The sequence below is a fragment of the Pyrgilauda ruficollis genome, unplaced genomic scaffold (assembly GCF_017590135.1).
Source record: "Pyrgilauda ruficollis isolate IOZ18807 unplaced genomic scaffold, ASM1759013v1 scaffold65, whole genome shotgun sequence".
Lineage (NCBI taxonomy): Eukaryota > Metazoa > Chordata > Aves > Passeriformes > Passeridae > Pyrgilauda > Pyrgilauda ruficollis.
The window spans coordinates 2144190-2165067 of record NW_024528266.1 but is presented as its reverse complement, the minus strand read 5'-3'; the positions used below and the strand labels follow the sequence as shown (position 1 = coordinate 2165067).

The 20878-nt window shown below is 44.5% G+C and overlaps 1 protein-coding gene across 2 annotated transcripts in view; it reads left to right on the top strand.

Annotated features, from left to right (window-relative positions):
* UNC5C (unc-5 netrin receptor C) overlaps positions 1-10415 on the top strand; it is a 243144-nt gene extending 232729 nt beyond the window's left edge. Inside the window, exons 12-16 of one of the 2 annotated variants that reach the window (XM_041484245.1) lie at positions 192-425; positions 5420-5569; positions 5802-5966; positions 9666-9844; positions 10077-10415. In XM_041484245.1, coding sequence (XP_041340179.1) covers positions 192-425; positions 5420-5569; positions 5802-5966; positions 9666-9844; positions 10077-10242 — 894 coding nt within the window. In that variant the 3' untranslated portion in view covers positions 10243-10415. The remainder of the gene's footprint in view (positions 1-191; positions 426-5419; positions 5570-5801; positions 5967-9665; positions 9845-10076) is intronic. The other variant, XM_041484244.1, reaches the window with a different exon arrangement.
* Positions 10416-20878: the final 10463 nt, after the last annotated feature.

Sequence of the window (20878 nt, the reverse complement as noted above, 5' to 3'; positions counted from 1 at the left end):
CCCCAGAGAAATCTGCTCCCTGTGCCTACACAGGAGAAAAGCTGGAAGCAGGACATTTAGACCTTAATTAATCTTAGGGGGCAAACAGCAAGGATTTTTTGCGTCATCCAGGCTTGAAAGGGGCATTGCTGCCTGAAAGGAGAGCAGCTCTGAGGGATCACATGCTATAACTTGGCCTCTTTCTCTCTTAGGATGTGGTGGTGGTCGGAGAGGAAAATTTCACCACCCCGTGCTATATCCAGCTGGACCCAGAGGCCTGCCATATCCTGACAGAAACCCTCAGCACCTATGCCTTGGTGGGACAGTCAATCACCAAGGCAGCAGCCAAACGTCTCAAACTGGCCATCTTTGGACCGCTGTCCTGCTCGTCCTTGGAGTACAGCATCCGGGTCTACTGCCTCGATGACACGCAGGATGCTCTTAAGGTGGTTCTTGATCTCTTGCTTGCTCTCCCTCTCCCTCCCCAGTTGTCACAGGACTGCAGTCATAGCAGAGACTGGACCCTCTGCTCCATGTATTCATGCTCCCTGGGTTATTTTTCTGATTAGAAGAGCTTGACAGCAAGCTGCTGTTTTACAGTTTAACCCTCACAAGCTATAAATTGTCCTTTGCACAGGGATCTCACAATATTTTCCACCCACCAGTCTTTTTTCCTTTGTTTACCTGTATCATATCTTGAATCCTAAGGTTTTTGCATTATTAAAAGGCCATAAGGTACACAGGGCTTCATTCGTTATTCATGTATTTTTAATGCTAAGTGCCAGCTCCCCAGAGATGGGAAAACATATAAATGCTTCTTTGTAAATACTTGATAATGATAAAAGAAGCTTCTGGCCCGTTAATCACTGCCTGCTTTCATACTGCTTTATTACACCCCTTTGCGTGCAGCTTTTTGTGTTGGGAATTCACAACTGGAATAAACCAAAGCTGCTGCTATTCCTAACTGGATAACCTTACTCTCCCTGCATAATTCTGGCATTCACACAAACACACTTACTGCATGCAGAGGAGCAGAGAGGTAACCATACTCGCTATTTCTCTTCATAAATACCTGTATTTATACAGAAGGTATCTATAATAGATGCCCTCATGAAATATGTAGCTACAACTGCACAACTGAGTTTGTTAAAAGGTGGGGTTTTTCCTTTAGTTGTAGGTAGTGCTACTTCACTTCTTTGTGGCAAAGTGATTTCAAAGCCTGACTAAGCAGAGTCATCCTGCTGCTGTGCATGCTTTTGTTTTCCCACGTCTAGCTGGGAATTACTGGGATTTAAACCCAAATACACTGGCTGGGAGATGTTTGTGTTTTTCAGAACGGTGACTGCCATCACTGAGGGCAGCACACTTGCTTGTCCTCCCTGATGCTATCTGATATTGCCTGCCTAGGCTTTGCTCAGAGGGTGCTCTTGTACATGTAAGAAAGGCAACAAAGTATAAGGGTTGAAGAAGGCACATGGGGATTTCAGCATGGTTCTGTCCTCTGGGAGCTTGGTCTCTGTCACTGCATTGATGTTACCAACCTTTTAGAAGCAATTATTTTCCCTGGTCTGATTTCCCTTTTGTTTTTCCTATTTAAAAAAAAAAAAAAAAAAAAAAAAAAAGTGAAAAGGGTCTTTCATAGCAATCAAGCTTCAAAGGTCCTGATGGTTTTCTGCCTGTGCTGCATAATACAATTTTCCATGGGTTTGACAAGGCCTGAGGTAATAATAACTGAGTTGGAGGGGCCTTGGCCAGCCAGATAATGCAGTCAGAGCTGAGGAATCTAATTAGGAATTACTCAGGAGCTGTTGGTCTGTTTCTAATAGACTATAGAGAGAGTTGTGTGGTAAAGTTAATCCAATTCAGTGCGACAGCAGAAGGGATCAGGAAAGGCACACAGGGGAACCATCCTTCACCTGAGAAGCTGCAGACAAAATCTGGGAAGGCAACAGGTCACTCCTTTGGATCCTGCTGCAGTTAGACCCCAAAGTGAGACTGCAGATTAGTGAGGAAAGGTGAGCAAAGTCGGGAGGCCACCATCCCACTCAGTACCTACTTCTTTTTTATGTCCAGTTCTTGCATTTTAATTTTCTTTCTCTTTGGCATGTCCATCCCAAGACTGGGGTGGCACCCATGGGGTTGAAGACCCAGCCAGCTGGTGGTTTGCAGGAGGACAAACACATCTACTTGCTGGCCACAGACTCTTATGAGTGCATGAATTGCACTTCTTTGGAAGTGTAAGGAAGGAGAAGATTGAGGAAAAAGAAGCCTAGTAGACCAGCTGTAGATGATAAAATAGGTGTAGATGGAAGAGCTGGCTCTGGACCAGTGTGTATAAGCACCAGTACAAACTGGTGCATATAAACCAGTGTGTACTGGTACATCCCTGTGTGACAGTGTTGTGTAGACTCAATCTGTGTGACAGTGTTGTGTAGACTCCATCTATGACCATTTAGATAGAAGAAGAAAAGGTTGGGGTATTTGGCACATGCTTTCATAGCAGCTGGTACTGCAGCAGCTCCTGCCATGCTGGGAGGACATCCTTGGCACTGCTGTATTGCCAAAGGGAAGGCGTTCACAGGGTAGTTACCACTGGGTGTGGGGCCAAGGCATGCAGGCAGGGCTGGGCCAGCAGATCCTGACATTAGAAGTATTTTGGAGAGGAAAGAAAGGTTGTAAGCAGCAGGTGAAGCACCAGCTGCAACATCTCCATGTCTTGAGGCTGGCTGCTCTGAGCAAAGCACCGCAAGGGTAGGGAAGAGCAATATTCCCATATTGCATTGCCTGAGCTTTGGAAGAGCCTTTGTAGGGGATTGTGTGTATTTTTCAATAGACAGCCAAATGCATTCTGTTATTATTTACAACCAGGAATGAGTGTGCCATATGCTGAATGTGTTTTAACAGCCACCAAAGGAGGACAAGTAGCTGCAGCATAAAGCTCAGTGCAGTGTTTATCCAGCAGACTTTTCCCTCTCATCATGCAGAGTAAGCACTCACAGCTGAGCTGCCGGCACCCGCAGTACAGTAGGGAAGTGTAATGATTTGCCATCAATAAGGGCTCCGTTATTGTGGGAACAGCTTAGTGAAGTTCCTGGCTGCTGTGGAGCAGTGTGGGCTCAGTACTGATCACACATGCAGCATCCTCTGCCCCACAGGGTCCTGAGCCACCTGGATGGGATGCTCACAAAAATGCCTTTTAGGCAAGGATGAGGGGAGTTGTGACCTTGAGCGCTGGCCTCTTTTTTTAAGGCTAATTTTTGCACTTTGAAGAAGATGCCCAAGGTTAAAAAAAAAAAAAAAAAGAAAAGAAAGAAAAAGGAAAAAGTAATAATATGATAACTATAAAGAAATCCATCTGCTTTGCTCTCTTTATTGATGTGTGCCTTTGAGATTAAGGTATGTGACCTGGAGTGGCAGGGGCTGAGCAGCCAGATACAGATGGAAACAGCTGCCTCCCACACTGGGGGCATGTGAAGGACTTCAGGCTGTAGCAGGGTGACATTCCCCAACCTGTCTCGTGCTGCACAGTAGCTGTCTTCAAAAAAAACACCCAAAAATGGGCATAATAGCCTGTGATCTTCTATCTGTTATGCGTTGGGTTTTTTTCCTTTTATTGAAGAAAGGCACAGCTTGGACTGAACACCGTTGTTTGCTTGTGCTCCTTTAATGAAGAGGCCGAAGCTGTGGCTGTTCTGGTGCCACAGGTGATGGAGTGAAACTTTACAGAGCTCCCTCTCCTAGGAAATAACTCCTGCCTTGCAGGGTGATGAGACACAGTGGACAGGATGACCAAAGCCACCTCATCATGGGGCAAGCAATATGCAGCTCAGGTTTTAGCTCAAGAGGACACAGAGGTGCCAGCCAGTGAGATTAGCACTGCTCTAAAAAAACGCCGTATGGCAGGAGCCACCCAGCATGTTTGAATTGCTGTGCAAGTCATGACTCCAAATTAATTCTGAATTAATTAGCTAAATGGCATGGGAGAAGCAAGGGCTGCTTGGCATCCTCCAGTTAGAGCATGTGGAAGAGCTACAGTGGCCCAGGGTGGCTACCAGAAGTGGGTTGTATAAACTAGAAACACAGATCTGGTGAGTGGGATGGTGCAGCATCACACTGCATTTTTCCCCCACAATAGTGCAGCTCCCAGAGCTGCTGCAGCACGGGCAGGAGCAGTTTCTCGGCACACCTGCCCCACGTGCCTGAGAGGTGGCAGCTGCAATTAGCTCACACAGTTCCACAAGTCATCTTCTGGACCTTGCAGGGAGGTAATTGGAACATAATGAAGATCTATAGTAATCAGATAATTACTATCGACTGCTCTCTAGACATCTTGATGAAGTAGGTGGCACTGGAAAGAAGCTGGAACTGATTCATTGGCATAACCTTAACCTGAAAGGTTTCCTGATTTTGTTTCTTTTCCTCTAATGGCCAATAAAAGAACATTGTTTTAGCTTCAGAATCTGCCAGATGCTTTTCTTATATGCCTACTACCTCCCTTAATGTGGTCAGGAGCAGCTTAGCTAAAATGGGGGCTCCTTTATTTGGCCTGGGGCAGAATCCCAGTTTTGTATGCTCCTGTATTCCTTGAGCAACTCCACTGTGTGTGATTGTCTTTAGCCACATGAGACTGGTTGGCTGGTTGAGTCTTTTAATTAAATGTGACACATGAGACTGGCTATGTTGGTTTCTAATGGGGCTCATGGAAGTGCCTTTATACTTGCTTCTTCCATGTGGTCCACAATTAGGCTGTTTGTAGACAACACTCCACTGTGGTCTTATTAATTGCAAGCTTATATTTAGCTTCATAAAATGACCAGACTCTTGGCTTGCTAGCTTTTAATTGCATGATCAATATTTCAGTAGCCCTGAACCTGTGTATTTGTATGAACAAAATGCTCCATCACAGTGTCTTGGGCTGTTTCCATGCCATCCTGCTGGCCAGTGTCAGTGTTGGTATGTGTTATCTCCTGTACTGCTCTGCCATGGGGCAGGAGACCATGAGCTGACAGACCAGTGGTACGCACAGGTCCCCTGTCAGCAGGACCTGCACAAATAGGAGTTTCCAAAAACCAAATAGTAAAGCTATCATTAGATATCCAGTTTGATGAGCAATGGAGATTGATCTATTTCTGTACTCAAACAGTGACTGCATGCAATTGAATAGTATAGAATTCTGCTTAGAGGATAGGTGAGAGAACACTCTGTCTCCCTGCTGGGCTGCTGCTGGATGAAGGAGGTGGGAGGGAGGGTTATAATCAGATCAACTAATGCAGTTCCAGTTCAGAGGGACACACAATTCTGTGTGATGCCTGTGTGTATTTTTTTAATCTGTATGACACAAGTTACAGCATCTGCAGCATACAACCTTGAGGACTCAGAAGACCAGTGTGCTGTCTTGATGAAACCTGACCACTTTCTTCTTTTTGTCCCAATACTGCAGGAGGTCCTCCAGCTTGAGCAGCAGATGGGCGGGCAGCTTTTGGAAGAGCCTAAAGCTTTGCATTTCAAGGGAAGCACCCACAACCTCCGTCTGTCCATTCATGACATTGCCCATTCTCTCTGGAAGAGCAAGCTGCTGGCTAAATACCAGGTGAGCATAACATAACATTCACACTGGATGCTAGCAGTGAGGCTTAAAGAAATACTGTCACACACAGGCGTGTTTAAAAAACACCAGGACTCAGGCTATAGTTCCATGGACAATTTTTCCCTGGATCACTTGCAGTCACATTAGCACAGAGCCTGCAATCTCTGGTCACATAGCATCCATGCCTTGGTCCCATATCCCTCCCTGACTATATTTTTTTGCTTTCTTCCTGCAGGAAATTCCCTTTTACCATATCTGGAGTGGATGTCAGAGGAACCTGCACTGCACCTTCACACTGGAAAGGTTCAGTCTGAATACCCAGGAGCTGGTGTGCAAACTGTGTGTGCGGCAGGTCGAAGGAGAAGGACAGATCTTCCAGCTTAACTGCTCTGTCTCAGAGGTAAATGACATTTGTGTACCTTTCTATCCAACTGCAGGAATATGGGATGGCCAAGAAGGTAAAACCTTTCGCACTGCTACCTCTTTAGTGTTTCCCATTTTTCTCCTTACTGCTGGTATGGACATAAAGAATAGATTAAGTCATTGCTTTGTTGCTCCTGTTGCATTTTTCCTTAATTTCTGTCATCTGGAAGGAAGCATCCCTCCTTCAAGGGTAGGAGGAGAACAGCTTTGGTCTCTCTGCTAGTGCTGCCTTCTGTGTCTATCAGGAGGAGCTCTTTGCCTACCATTCCCTAAAACATCTCATGAAGCTCTTACGGTCCTGTCTCCTTGGCAGTCCATGATACCCATCATGCCTGATAGTTCCCTGAAGAGAGAGAAAAGAGAATAGGAAAATGTCAGTACTATGTGTGTTCCATAAGCCACTCCCCTCTGATCCCACGTAATAGCTGCGGTGCAATAGGAAATATCAGAGGGTCTGCTTGCAGTAAACTTTTCTCCTAATATTTTGCCACTACTACACATCCTGACTTTTGTCTTTGGCAATTTTTCTTTTGATGGCTGACATTTTCCAGAATAAATACTATCATAAGTTTGGGGACAGCTTTGCCAATGTTGTGTAGCACCTGGAGAATTTTTGCTCCATGGAGCAGTCAAGCTTGGGGCTGAGATGGAGCAACAAATTCAGGTGTGAAGTGGCATTGACTTCAGTGAATGTGCTGGTGGGTTTTATCCCTGGTAACCTTGGCAGCTGTGAGGAGCAGACTCTCAGGCAGCATTACTGCTGGCTGGCTTGGGGAAGGGCTGCAAGAGCAGAGATGAAAGTTACTTGTGCTGTAGGGCTCTGGCAGTGAGCACCATTACCCAAAACATCTGCTTGGTTAGTGGGTGTAAAGTTACAGATTCATCTGGGGACTACACAGCATTAAGGACAGATGGTAAAACAAGCATCATAAACAATCATTGTAATAAGTGCTGCATTGAGGTAATCACTAATTTAACCTCACAGAGAAGAGAAAGAACTGAAAGTAACTTTAATGAAATGCAAGTATACACTATAATCATCTTCAGCTGGTTGTGTGTAATAGGGCCTGGTAATAGATTCAGAACAGGATAATATTCTTGTCTTGTGCTGTGATCCTATCCATCAAGGATGAATAGAGGGAGTGAACAATACCACTGTGATCAAGGCTGCCTCCTGCAAAATTGCCCCTTGTTGTTGACACCTTGTGATATTCCCAAACTCCAGCAAGGAACATGAAGACCTTGGGTTGCTAAGAGCTGGAATATAGGGACAACTAGGGAAAAATCCTATAACTCAAAGACCTGATGAAAGGGTAATCACCTAAAAGGGAAATAACTGCAACATGGAAACTAATGTATGCCTTGAGAAGTGTGATAAAGACATCAGACCAGGCATCAGGAAACCACCACAGATCTGGTTCCTCACATTTTCTTTTGAGGTTAGGCTAGTGGTACCCAGCTAGCAGTTAGGCATTGCAGGACTGTGCTGGCATCTTTCCTTATTGCTGCATCTGTCTCTCTGCCAATGTCACCCTGCGATAAAAATTTAGTAACAGTTTCCTGAATCCTCCCTTGATGGGCTTTCTTTTTAGTCCCCTGCAAGGATGTAAAACTTCTGCAGATTAAACTTATACTGGCTTTATACAGTGTCTACCATTGGGACCTCAAAAATACAAATGCAGTGAGTGCCAAAACATGCACATTTGCAGAGCAGGAGGAAAATTGTGATAAAGGTTTCCCATGAATCATTTTTGAAGTCCTGTTTTTATTTTGTGACATTGATACTCACACAGAAGAGCCACAGCACAATACTACAGATACCTGGCCCCCTTCTGCAGCAACCCTGAAGCCCCTGGGACTGCAGACCACCTAGAGAGCCAGGGCAGTACTTGTGTCCTTTGGTCCAGAGTATAAAGAAAAGGTTATCTGTTTGCAATGCCACTGCCACCACCCTGCTGCCACTTCCGACCTCCCAGTGTTGGTGAGCCTGCACGCAGCACCAGCATCAGGCACGTCTTTTTCCTGGCTCCTGGGCAGTACCTGCTGCCAAGTTGTTGGGTATTGGGGTTGGGACAGGCAGTCTGTGATGCAGGGCCTTGGCACCCAATACAGATGCCACATTGAACATTTTAATTGAGAATATTACAGGATTGTGTAAACCTTCCTTAGTTAGAAATTTCACTGATTGCTTAAAATGTCATGCCTTTAACAAAAAAACCTAAAGAAATGAAAAAAAAAAAAACCAAAAAAGAAAAGAAGCCAAAAAGAATTCATATTTACACAGTGGAAGAGAATTAATTGGTGTAGATAAAAGAGTGGAGTCAGAAGGTTTAATTCTGTGCATTGCTCATAGACACTGGCTCTTCCTTTCCATCTCTGAATACATTTTTGGGGATGAGATGGCACAGGACAGTGAGCATCTCCAGTAAATCCATGGGGGGTTTGTGATTGCTGCTTCAGCCAGGAGCCGCCTGGCTTTAAGACTATTTTAGGTATTACAGCTCCTTCCCAACAGCCAGTTTGACACAAAGCAACAAGACAGTCCACAGAGGAGAAAACATATTGATATTTAATGACAAGTCTTTAGCATGAGTGTTTCTGGCTGCCTGGGGCTGTGATCTGGCAGAGGGGGAGGAGAAGCAGCTCCCGCATTTCTACTAGAAAAAGAATACCAAATTGTGAAATAGACTGAGCAGCATTAGGGCAGAACCAGCCATGTTTGCTGCTTTTTCCATCATGGTCCCTGCAGGACCTCGCTGTTCCTAAACAAACCCAACCATCCAAACTGACCAGCTATCATCTTCCACCAGCTACTAAGCCTGTGGCCACTAAATCCATCCAGGCCAAGGAGAAGAAAAATCCTTGCCCAGAGGAGCCAACTGCTGTTATTCCCAGTGTGTTAGCAGTGGTGCCATGGGGACCCCTCCAGCTGGGAGGACTGCATCAAAGAGCATCAACACCACACCTGCAGGGGACCAGCTGGCTTTGGGGATGACTTTTCCCTTGAAACACTTGCTGCCACACTGCCTTGGAGCACAGCACGTGTCTTGGGGAGAGGGGGCGATGCCTGCCCTCCACCTACCCCACCCCCTGCTCTGAACACATGCTCTCCATCTATTTCCAGAGTCAAAGTCACGAGCAGATGAGGGCTCAGCTTGTGCCTGGGGTGGTACTGACTGCTTGTCTGTGGTCTGCACAGCATCGGAGCCTTCAGAGAGCTTGGGTACTGCCAGAGGGATGTCAGTAGTGTGAGCCTGGTGCTGGCTCGGTGTGACACTGGGGCTCGGGAAGATGCTGGGAAGGGGGACTTGTCAGCCATGCCAGGAAAGCCCAGCTTTGCTGTAGTAGTAGCAACTTGCTCTGAAATGTGTCCAAGTGACTGATCCTTCATTATTTCCAGTAAGTGATTCATTAAGCTGGCCATTTTTTCTGGCCATAGTAATATTCACCCTCAAAAAAAAAAGAGGAGGAAAAAACCCTTTTGTCTACCCAAAATTGATTATAAATATTTCTGTTTTCCAGTGGACTAACATGTTTATGTTAGTGTTTGCTACATTAGCAGAGGGCTGCAATTAAAAGCCCTGAGTCTCAGAGGATGTAGTTCTACAATTGTTTCTTCACTCAGTAACAAAACCGATGGGTTGTTCAGTCTTTTTTTCTGTCTTTCCAATCTCAGGAACCTACTGGCATTGATTATCCTGCCATGGACTCAGCGGGCACTGTCACCACCATCGTGGGGCCCAGCGCTTTCAGCATCCCCCACCCGATAAGGCAGAAGCTGTGCAGCAGCCTGGACGCTCCCCAGACCAGAGGCCACGACTGGCGCATGCTGGCCCACAAGCTGAAACTGGACAGGTGAGCAGGGTTGCCCATATTGTGGTCAGGCAGGGAAGCTCCTAGGGAGTGGGGTATGTGCAAAACCATCCTGGTGAAAGTCCCACTGAAAGCACATGGACACATTGACCAGGCTGCCTGCCCAGGGGATGAGCACCTTGACAGCATGAACGACGGGTGGATTGAAATCATATAAATTCAGGTAGTTTCCATGCAGCTCAAAAACAGCAAGTTTCCTTTTTGCTCGTTGCAGGTACTTAAATTATTTTGCTACGAAATCAAGTCCCACCGGGGTTATCCTGGATCTCTGGGAAGCCCAGAATTTCCCTGATGGCAACCTGAGCATGCTGGCAGCAGTTCTTGAAGAAATGGGAAGACACGAAACGGTTGTTTCTTTGGCAGCAGAAGGAAATTACTGATGCAGCCTTGGCATGACCAGGAAGGACAGACGCAGGGAGTGGTAATGCCCTGTTATTGCAAACGAGAATTGAAATGAAAACCCAGACCAATGAGTTACACAAGAGACGTTTCAGAGAAGAAAGCAAGCAAACAAACAAACAAAAAAAAAAACCAGCCCTGACCTTCACATGTGCTCTCCTTGTACATTATCACAGGATCAGAAAGAGATCATGCAAAGTTGTACCTTGAAAATATAAATCAACCTAATGTTCCTCTCGGCTTGGCTGTACACTGCTTGGTACAGGTTTTTACAGTTTCCTAGGAAACGCTTTTTATTGCTATCCAGATATATGGATAAACTTTCTTAACAATCCCAGTTTCTATGGATGTTGTTTACATCAGATTCTGGACAGGGGTAAGGAAACTGTCCATGGCTCTTTATATTTTTTGTTTAAAGCCATTGTAGACAAGGCTATGGACAGTTGGTTGTGGCTATTTCAGCTTATTGGTTTCTGGTGAATTCAGATTTTGGCTACAATTCTGCACATTGGTTGTCTCACAATGATCCTCCTGTCATTGTTCTGTTTCCTAGACCTACTTGTAAAAGAAAAAAAACAAATCAAGAAAATCAGGGTGTGCATCTGGAAAGCAGGTACTCTGGCTGATAAGCAGGAACACACAAAATGTTCCCTTTCTTCCCCAAGACAGTCCCACTGAGCCTGTGTGGAGAATAGCTCTAAGACAGTGGGGAATGAAGGATCTGAGTTAATTTTCAATTCACACCCTTTCCACCCCTTTGCTATATGAGGGGCAAGATATGCAATTCAGAGTGGTTGGAGGGGAGGGGGAGAAATCCAGAAAAAAATACAAAAGAGAAGTTGCTATGGTAGTTATTTACTGATTAGTATCTAGTGCAAGGATTATAATGACTTATTATTACAATTATTACTTTATTTCTAGTATTGTCAGCAGCAGAATGATAATTTCTGGTTTTATGGAACTTGTTGTCCCCTCCCTGAAGGTCTTTTAAGATGTGTCACTCTCTATGCTGTCTGTCCTTCCATTTGTCATGGTACCCTATCTCCAAAGTCCTCTGCCAGCCCCCAGAGGCTGCTCACATCATGTTAGCATTGCTGTGCTCCGTGCCCAGTGCCAAGGCAGCATGAACTGGTGACACTCCGCTGATCTTCACCCACCAAGTGTCTGACCCTGGCATGTTTTGCACCACCCTGGTGCCTCCAGGTTGCTCCAAGAAGCAGTCCTGTCCTAAGGTGGCTGTGAACCAGAGATGGTGCAAGCATGTGGAGGCACTGACATCTTCCACCTGATTTATGCATCCAAGGTGGGCCTCCATAATTTTTGCTTTGTTTTGTAGCTTTCTAAGAGCCAGCAGTTCCCCACAGAGCTGCAGTCTCACTGAAACCCACCACTTCCAGCAAGGCTTGCTGTGCCAGGGCTGCTGACAGCCCAGCCCTCTGCTGGGTCACTTCTGAGTGAGATGCACCTGGCAGATCTCCATGGATATTCCCAGGCATTGCTGCAGCCAGGGAAGCCTGTGTTCCGTGGGCCAGTGCAGGGCAGTGAAGTGGTGAAGTTGAATTCCTGTGTGCTGCAGTTTGCTGCCTTTGCTGCTCCTGCCGCCACCACTGCCTGGGCAGAGCGGTGCCTTGGTGGCTGGCCAGGGAACACTCGTCCCTCTAAAGCCCTCACAAAACAAGTGAGGTGGGAACTTTGCAGAAGGAGCAAACCAAAAATAGTAGTCACTGCAAATGTATTTTGGTCTGTTCACTGAAAATTCTGGCTTTGGTACATGACAGCACACAGGATTGCAGTAGTTTTGCTACCTGACTGGGCTGTCATTTATGTCTGGCACAGAAAGGCTTTTCTGCCCCAGCCCATCCATTTCAGGTCTCCAGCCAGGCCCCGGTGATTGCTGTTGTGCACACATGCATGCCCCTGCCCACATATGCATTACCATTCCATATGCTTCCTGAGACTGAAGTTAGCTTGTTCTCTTTTGTGGTTTTAGTTTTGCTTTCCCCAAGGCTTTCCAAATTGCACCTTTGAAGGTAACTGAAAATGTCATTGGTCAAAATGAAAAGAAAATTTCATCTGACCTCTTTTTCCATTTGACATTTTCCATAGCCTTGTCACTTTTTGCTTATAATTCCCTGACCAGTGAGTTAGGTTTTGACTGACCACCAGACAGCCGGCACATAAAGTTCCCTTCCTTTTAAGAGGTAACCAGGCAGTTTGCAAACCAGTATATCAGTCAAAACTGGAGACCAGAGGACATGCATTATAACTTTCAGCAGCTATGTGCATTTTGCTCGTGTAAGCCCCACATTCTCTTAATGCGGAGATGCCATGGGCATCCTCTCAATGAACAACCATCTTCTTTTTCACCTTGGGCATCTGGTGCAATGCAATGCTAATGGAAATTTTGCTTTCAACTTCTGGAAAGTTGGACTGGGGCTTTCAGCTCTGCCCTTTCTCCATAACTTTTACTTACCTCAGAGGGCTAAAATGGCTCTTAAAGGTAGGTCTCAGCTTTTCTCCTTCCCATGCCATCTTTAGGTGTAATCAGTTGTGTTTAGTTTGTGCTTCTTCACCTTTCCCATGTGTCCTTCCTTGACTTCTCTTCCAAGGCAAGTGCAGGAGCTGAACTGTCCTTAAACCCTTTTCAGCTCAGTCTGTGTTGGTTGATCCCCAGGCTCATTGTTGCTCCCCAGCTCTCAGTTTTTTCTAGGTGGGCAGCATGTGCACCCTTCTCACCAGGATCAGGGCCACAAAGTCTCTCCTATTTTTCTGTACTGCTGTGAACTGATGTTCCTTTGCCCAGCCCTCTGACCTGTGTTCTGATGCCTTCTACAAGAGGAATAACTTGCAGATGAACAACTTTCTCACAATGTTTTGGGGGCATTTTCCTTTCACAACATCACAGTAAAGGGGAGTTATTGTGAGGAAAAATGCACAGAATGCACACTCTGATTAAGAGGAGCATCTGCAGAGGTGGCTGGAGGTCAAGAATGTAACCCTTCCTCACTGAACCTGACTTGGGCAGCAGCATGACTGCCACTGGGTGGTGAAGCTGCTGTTCTTCCACCCTGACTACTCAGAAACCACCCTGCTGCCATCACGGGCTGGGTGGTTTCTCCAGCAGCAGCTCCATAGGCTTTGCAGACTCCCAGCACAGCCCTTTGGGCTGCCTCAGCCCTGACAGGGCGGGGAGAACCAGGGGAAGGCTCCTCCACAGAGCCGCAGCTCATCCCAGCACCTCTGCACCCATTCTTTGCCACTGCTGCTAACAGCAGCTCCCACCTCACCTCACACTTCCCTGCATTAATTTTGCTCAGTTTTTTCTTTTTTTCTGGGGGAGTGGCAGTGGCAGGACACTGTGCACGGTGGGAGAGGGCTCTGGCTGGTGGCATTCACAACAGCATCCCCATCCTGCTGCACCAAGGAGAGCAGGTGGGAAGCAAAGGCAGCCAGATGGGTTCAGGATATTATTTTTTGGTGGGAGAAAACCCAGCAGCCGTTCCTCTGCCTGGATTGCATGGACACAGTGCCATCTCGTGGGGCTGAACCCCAGCTCCACCATGTCACTGCTGCCACAGCAACGTTGCACAGGGAAAAAGCTTCCTGTGGGGTGGCTCTGACAAAGGAGTTTGGCAGGCAGAGCTGATTCTTAAAAGTTGTTGTAAGATTTTATGTCAGGTGAGCACATCTGCTTTAAGAGAAAAAAACAAACAAATGAAAAAAAGGCTGCAGGCTTCTTATCCTCCAGTCATTACTATTTTTTAAAACGCTCTTCCTTTTAGTTGTTCACCTTTGGCTCTGTACTGCAGCAGTTTTGCTGCTCTTCACACCATCTCTTCATTACATGTTGATTGCTAGTGCTATAAATAGTATATATATTATATAAATATATATAAAATATCTACTGACTTCAAGGAAAACCTTTAATTTCCGAGTAAGAAACATTTATCAGAGGCAGTCTTTTTCACCTTTTATTTTTTTCTTCAGTTCTTCTTGTGTTGTGTTCTTGTAAAGGTGACTATCAGTGTATAGGGTAAGTTTGGGGTTTGGTTGGGGTTTTTTTTTTCTTTTCAAAATTTATTATCACAACTGCTCCACTGTATCTTGCTAAACAAAAGCTAAGTGCTGTTTCAGTGGACCTTGAAAATTTTGCAGCAGTGAAGGTGTCTCCAGCCAAGATTTGCTTTATTGGGAGACCAAGACTTTTTTCTGTCTCGCTGGCAGAAATGCAGACACTCCTGAGACATGTTGGAGTCTGCAATACCCACAGAGCCAAACATGTCCATTCCTTGGGTTTCCTGCTATTTCAGTTGCTTACATATAGAATAAATGTGTTTACATGCTGTAAGCCTGTCATTGTGGACAGTGTCCTAATGTCTTGTATTGCTACCTACAACAGTTTCTTTTCAGTTCTCCTTTTCTTCTTCTTTTGGGGGCAGGGGGCGTGGGGAAGGGAGGGATGGGTGGGCCCTTAGACCCTTGTATGCTCTACCAAGTAGTTACCACAGCTCTGAGGTTAATTTTAAACACAATAATTTTGTTGAGGTTGGCTTGGGTTTTTAAATATGGATTCCAGAGCACTTTGTAAACATTCTTACTGAGTGTTCAGAAGTCTTTTCAGGTATTACTCTGGCTCTCACCTGGCCATGAAGTAACTCACTGTTTGCAGGCTGGCTTGGTCAGTATCAGGTGGTGCAAAGACACGAGTGGTTTGTGAATGAAAACCAAACCTTTGGTCCTTCTCCCACAAGGACTCCAATGAGTTACTGACTTTGGGGTCACCACTGCAATCCATTCCTACCTTGTGTGTGAAACCTTGAGTCCATAAATGAGCTGCATTGCAGATTTTTAAATGCTGAAGCATGTATCTTAGACATCCTTTGAAGTGGGACAGAAAGGCAAAGTAAGTGTGTATGTGTACATACAGACAACGAGGAGAAAACAAAGGACACTACCTGCTGGAAACTTTTACCTCTCATGTTAGGTATGGGCATCCTCTTATTTTACCAACTTTTGAATGGGAAGGTAAAGGTCAAAATTCAGTGCTGTATCACCACTGCAAGGTCAAATAGGCAGTATGTCAAAAGCCAACAGAGTAAAAACTGGCAAGTAACTGGAACTGGACTTGAACTAAAGCCACAAGTTTGGTAGGTCAGGCCCTTGCTTGAATAGGAGCATTTCGTCTATTTACTTATTTGTCCTTTAAACTTGTTCCCTGCTCCCTGAAATCTGAAAATCCCTTATCTGAAAGACTTTTGATAAACTGTCTGTACAAAAAAAAAAGCAACGATAATCCAGAGTTCCCACAAGCCTCTATCCCAAATAGGTATTTCACGTTTTCCGTGGTGCTGGTTAAATGTATTTATTAGTGGTTCAGTCTCCTCAACTGCTGACAAAGAGATGAATTACTATGTGTGCTGCATCCTGGGCCTGCCCTCTGCTCCCAAAGCATCCCACGTCATGGCAGGCAAGTAGCTGTGGGATGCCTGTGAGGAATTGGGATGTCATCGGCAGGGTCCTCCCGCAGCAGTGATGGGACAAGAGCCCTGAGATGAGAAAAGCTTGCACAGGCCCCAGAGCTTCTTTGGCTGCTGCCAGCTGGCTCTGACTACCACTTGCCAGTAAATTTGGGAGCTAGCACAATACAAACAGAAAGCAAAATTGGTCTGGAAAGTAAACAAAATTAGGAAGGAGAGGCAAAACACTCTTCTCCCTGCATATTTTTCAAGGTACCTTGCAAAAACACCCGAGCCGAGAGCCAATAACCCATGGTGTGTGACACAGCTGAGACAGAGAAGTTGTGGCATCCCTGTTTTCACACATCTGTGTGGTAGACTCTTTTTGCTGACACATATTCTGTTATTGTTGAAGAGAAAAAAAAAAAAAAAAGAAAGAAAAAAATAAAAGAGGGTATCTTCAGTACCTTTCCAAAGTAAAAAATGAAAGAAAAAAAAATAGAAGAGGGTACCTTCAGTACCTTTCCAAAGTAAAGGAGGGCCTGTAGGAAAAGAAACATCTGTGTGACCCAGGTGTATCACATTTCTCCCTTCCCATGTCACAGCTCTACTGGGGTTCGTGGGATTTGTTTTCTTTGCTATTCAGATCTGGAGAACTCTTTTGGTTTTGATTTCCCTATTGCTGTATCTTCTATGCAATTCCTTTTCTAAAGACTGACTTACTACAGGAGAAGTGCTAGCCATTGCATTATTTGTATTGCTGTACAGTGGAGGTGTGGTTTACTAGTTCTGAGTGTGCCTCTTACCCCCCTCCCTTTTTTCTCCTTCCCTCTGTTTGTAAATGCCTGCATTTATTCTGTCAGCCTGACATGTACAAAGTGTAAGAAAGAATTTTTAAACAGGTAATAAATTATATTTATAAGCAACTGGAAAAAAAAATACACCACTACCTTGTGTTCAATTGTTTAGTTCCTGGAAGCTTGGAAGTGGAGTTTTCTATTTAGTTTCTTAAAAAAAAAAAAAAAAAAAAAAAAAGAAATCTCCTCAGAAGAAAAGTTTCTGTACATAAGAACTGTGGGATTCAGTAGCATGCCAGGAGTAATGTGCAGCAAGCACAGGGCTTTGTCACCTCGATTTGGCCAGGTCAAGGGGGATGTAGAAATGCTGCTGGAGAATAACTGCAACGCCACTGAGCACAGACGGTCTGGGGCAAAGCAGGAGGGCTGCAGGGGCTGTGCAGCTCAGGGGAAAATTGCTCTTATTTACACACTTCTCTGAAAATAACCAGCAAGGCAATTAAACATTAGGAAACAGTGAGCTGGATCTGCAACACAGCACTGCAGAATGAGAACAGTGCTCCAGCTTTAAGTACAAATTCCCAACAATACCTCACTAGATGTAGGGGTACATACCCCATGTCTCAGCGTCAAGCAATGCCATTTTCAGGTGATGCTGGGTATTTTAGGCTGAAACTTTTTCACCTGATACATGGGGCTGGGAATTCTTTCTTCAGTCTGTGCAGAGATGACTCCTGCTCCTCTTGTGCTATTAAAAATAGGAGTCAAAAATACTCATAAAGATGTGGCAGAAGGAAGGGGGGGGGTATCTAAAAAAATATTATGCTAATTCCGAGTTCTGACAGATTTACATAATCAGCCACAAAACATAAGCAACTGCTCTATTAGTGATAACACTATTTTAATTACTATTTTTCTCTTCACTGACTTGTGAAAGGAGTGATGCTTTTTTATGCCAGTGGAAACATATGCAACATATTGCTGTTTACTTGTTTGTTCAGATGAAAAAAATCTTATAAAAATAAAATAAATAAAATGAGGTACAGTCGAAATAATCTAGCCAGGGAAATGAAAAAAAAAAAAGATGGGGATTTTCAAGCACATGGAAAGGAAATAGCAATCTCTGTCATGGGGAGATGGAAACAATTTTATTGGGGAGGGGGGAATGTTAAAACAACCATATACAATTTGAACAAATACAACATAACACAGTTTGTTCCCCAGGTTTTCTAATTACAGTATTTACAGGTTTAATAAGGCACTGGTTCTCAAAAAAGAACACAAATTAGTTTCTTAGTCTCTACATTGACAACCTTTTCTTTAATAGAAATAACTTTGTGCTAGAGAAAGGATAGCAGTTGCTAGATGGCATCTCTCTTTTTCTTCTCCCACTTACACATGCCATCTCACGTATGCCAGTAAGAAACTAAACTACACTTCCTTGAATGATTTACATTTGAAAAGTGGGTTTCTAGACACGTGGGCACCGAAGCCACAATTATCTTTACCGCTGACTTCCAAGCCCTCATCATTGTGCCCTTTGAAACTACCAAAATATGGAAGTGACATTAAAAGGCCACACCTGGCAAAATGAACATACTAACCTGCAGTGACTGCAGGTGCTGAACCTTAATAATGACACACCTGAGTGTTACAGGAAGTCACCCATGCAGGCATTCTGATTCGAATGTCACAGTGCTGGAAAAAAAAACAAAAAACTCCATACTTGCCTTAGGCTGTTTTTTTTTTTGCCTTAGGAATAGCCCTTCACAATAGATTACAGTGGATAGAAGATTTGAGGGCAAAATCTGGTCTTGGGAGAAAATAGGCAGGCACTAGTTACACAACTGCAGACTCTTTGCTTTCTCAGTGTGTGTCTCCTCATATATATATATATTTATCTATTTTCCTATACAGCACCGTTGCAGTGATTTGTCATTTATGCATTTTCATAAATAAATATTATGTTTTATTTAGTGCTTTTTCATCCATAATAGTTTACTCTTAATCCACATACTGGAGCTATTCCAGACTTGCAACTGAATATATATATATATATATATTTATATATATAAAAACACATAAACTTGAACATTTAACATACACATTTTATGTGATCATCAACCAGTATCTTAGACCCTTTTCTTCTGGACCAAAAAAAAAGTAAGATTTGCTCAGGAAATCAATGACTGGCCCTTTCTCTTGCAACATGCTGATGGCAGGTGCCAGGGGCATTCATTGCATGCCTCGTGCTGCCAGCTGGCAAAGCACCCTCCAAAGCACTCCTGGGGAGAGAACCCTGCTAACTTATTAAAAAAAATAAAATTGAGGAGGGTAGAGGTGAAACACACCTAAACAGGCAGGAAAGAAGCATCCTTGCTGTGTGACCTGGGACCTGCAGGTCCCGTGAGCTTCTTTGGAGCTGAGAAATTTCGGTTCCACAGGGTGTGCTGGCTTCTGTGGGAAGAATGAGACTGGGAACCCATGGCTCCATTCACTAAGACAAAAAGGTGAAGAGAGGCTGGGCTGTCCCCAAGTTGGCCCACAAATCTCAAGGCCAAGGTGGCCAAGGAGAGGAGCAAACTCCGCTCTCAGCCTCACAAACATTTTTTAAGGATGGGGGAATCATTGTCGCCCCTCCTGGGGTCAGGATTTAGTGTATTATTAATTCTCAGAGATTTTCTTTTTGTATTACTTGGTAAACTTGGGTACAGGCAGGGAAACTGCACTGCAGAAAAAGCACTCTAATGAACAAAAAACTTCTGATTAAGCTTTTTAACACCTATCATCATGGAGGTCTTGCTGGTTCTCTTGAACCGTGCATTTTTCTCGGTTAGGTTGAAAGTAGAAAATGGTAATTTTTCCAGCTAGAAATACCTTCAGGGAGCTGTTAAGCTAAACCCCAATTATACACCTACCTACCACAAATAAATCAGTTTTGTCCAAAAAGGGAAAAAAAAATAGAAACATTACAGAAGTGCTGAGGCTAAATCCTGCATGGCAATTATTTCAGTTCTGAAATAGGCTTAGCATAATCAAAGCAGCATTTGTAAGGACTTATTTCAAAATTAAGCTGAACACCATCCAGTAAAACAACATAGGCAGGGAGGAAATTTTTAAAAAACAAATGAAGGGTAAAAAAGGGTAAACCAGTAACTCCCATGCAGCTCAGCTTTGGTAATCTGACGAAGAACAGAACCTTTCCAAGGAAAACACTTCCCAGGGTATATTTCACCTCTCATTTCCCCTTCTGTAGCATCAGCATTGCTACAACCACTGCAGACCCAGGAAGGAGGAACAGGGGAAGACAGAAAATACATTTCCCACTGCCCTTCTCCCCTGACAGCTCCTCTTGCTGGGAACCACATTGCTACACAGCCCCAGCCTGGCAGCTGAGCCTGGCACGACCGTGCAGCAGCTGCCAGAGGTGTGGAGGCTGCTGGAAGAGCACACAAAAAAATAATGCCGATAAAGCTCGAGCCAATTGTTCAGTTTGTGGTGTCTCTCACTACAGCAGAAGTGCCGGATGCAGGTACCCACTGCTGCCCAGGACTCCCAACTCCCACCACCCACCTGATGTGTCCCACCCTTCCTCCCTGTCATTTCCTGCTACAGCCTCAACGCACCAGGTCTCCTCACACTCAAGAAAAAATGATTGCCACCCCAGAAAGGGGCCCTTTTGAGGTTTTTCACTTGCCCTTAAAAAAAGGAACACCGATTTTATTTTTTTTTTTTTCTCAGCTGTGGTTGTAGATGGACCCCTCACTTTTACACAAAGAGCAAGCTAATAATTCTTCTCACAAGGAATTTCCTCTTCAACAGTGGTTGTTTGTGGATCCTAGAAGTTTCAAATTAGCCAGCAGATTCAAATGTGTACTGCATTTCCACTCACACACAAAATACTTTATTTTCCAGGGAAGGAAAAGGAAGGAAAAAAAAAGCCAAGAAAAAGGGCACTTGTTTATCACTGTGGTACTATTCCCATCAGGTTTCCTGGAAACATGAAGATCTTCTTTAAACAAGTCACACCAAACCATATTCATACAGCTCCTAACTACCTTAAACGAAGCGTGACCTTCGCTGGGACAGGCCACCCACAGGAATCATGCCACCCACACCAACTGGGATGGCAGGAATGTAACTGGGATCCATCTCTGTACTCTGAGAATCACTTGCACGCACAGGGTTTGGAAAGTTATCTTCACAAACAGGTGGTTTTTAAGGCAGGCTCCATTACAGCTCCTCTGAGCTACACAGATCCACTCACTTTTTTTTTTTTTTTAAGGCTGGAGTGCAATAGTCTTTGGAAATGAAAAAGTTGATTTGCTTTCATTTTCAGCAGTTTCCTCCAATTTTTTTTTTAA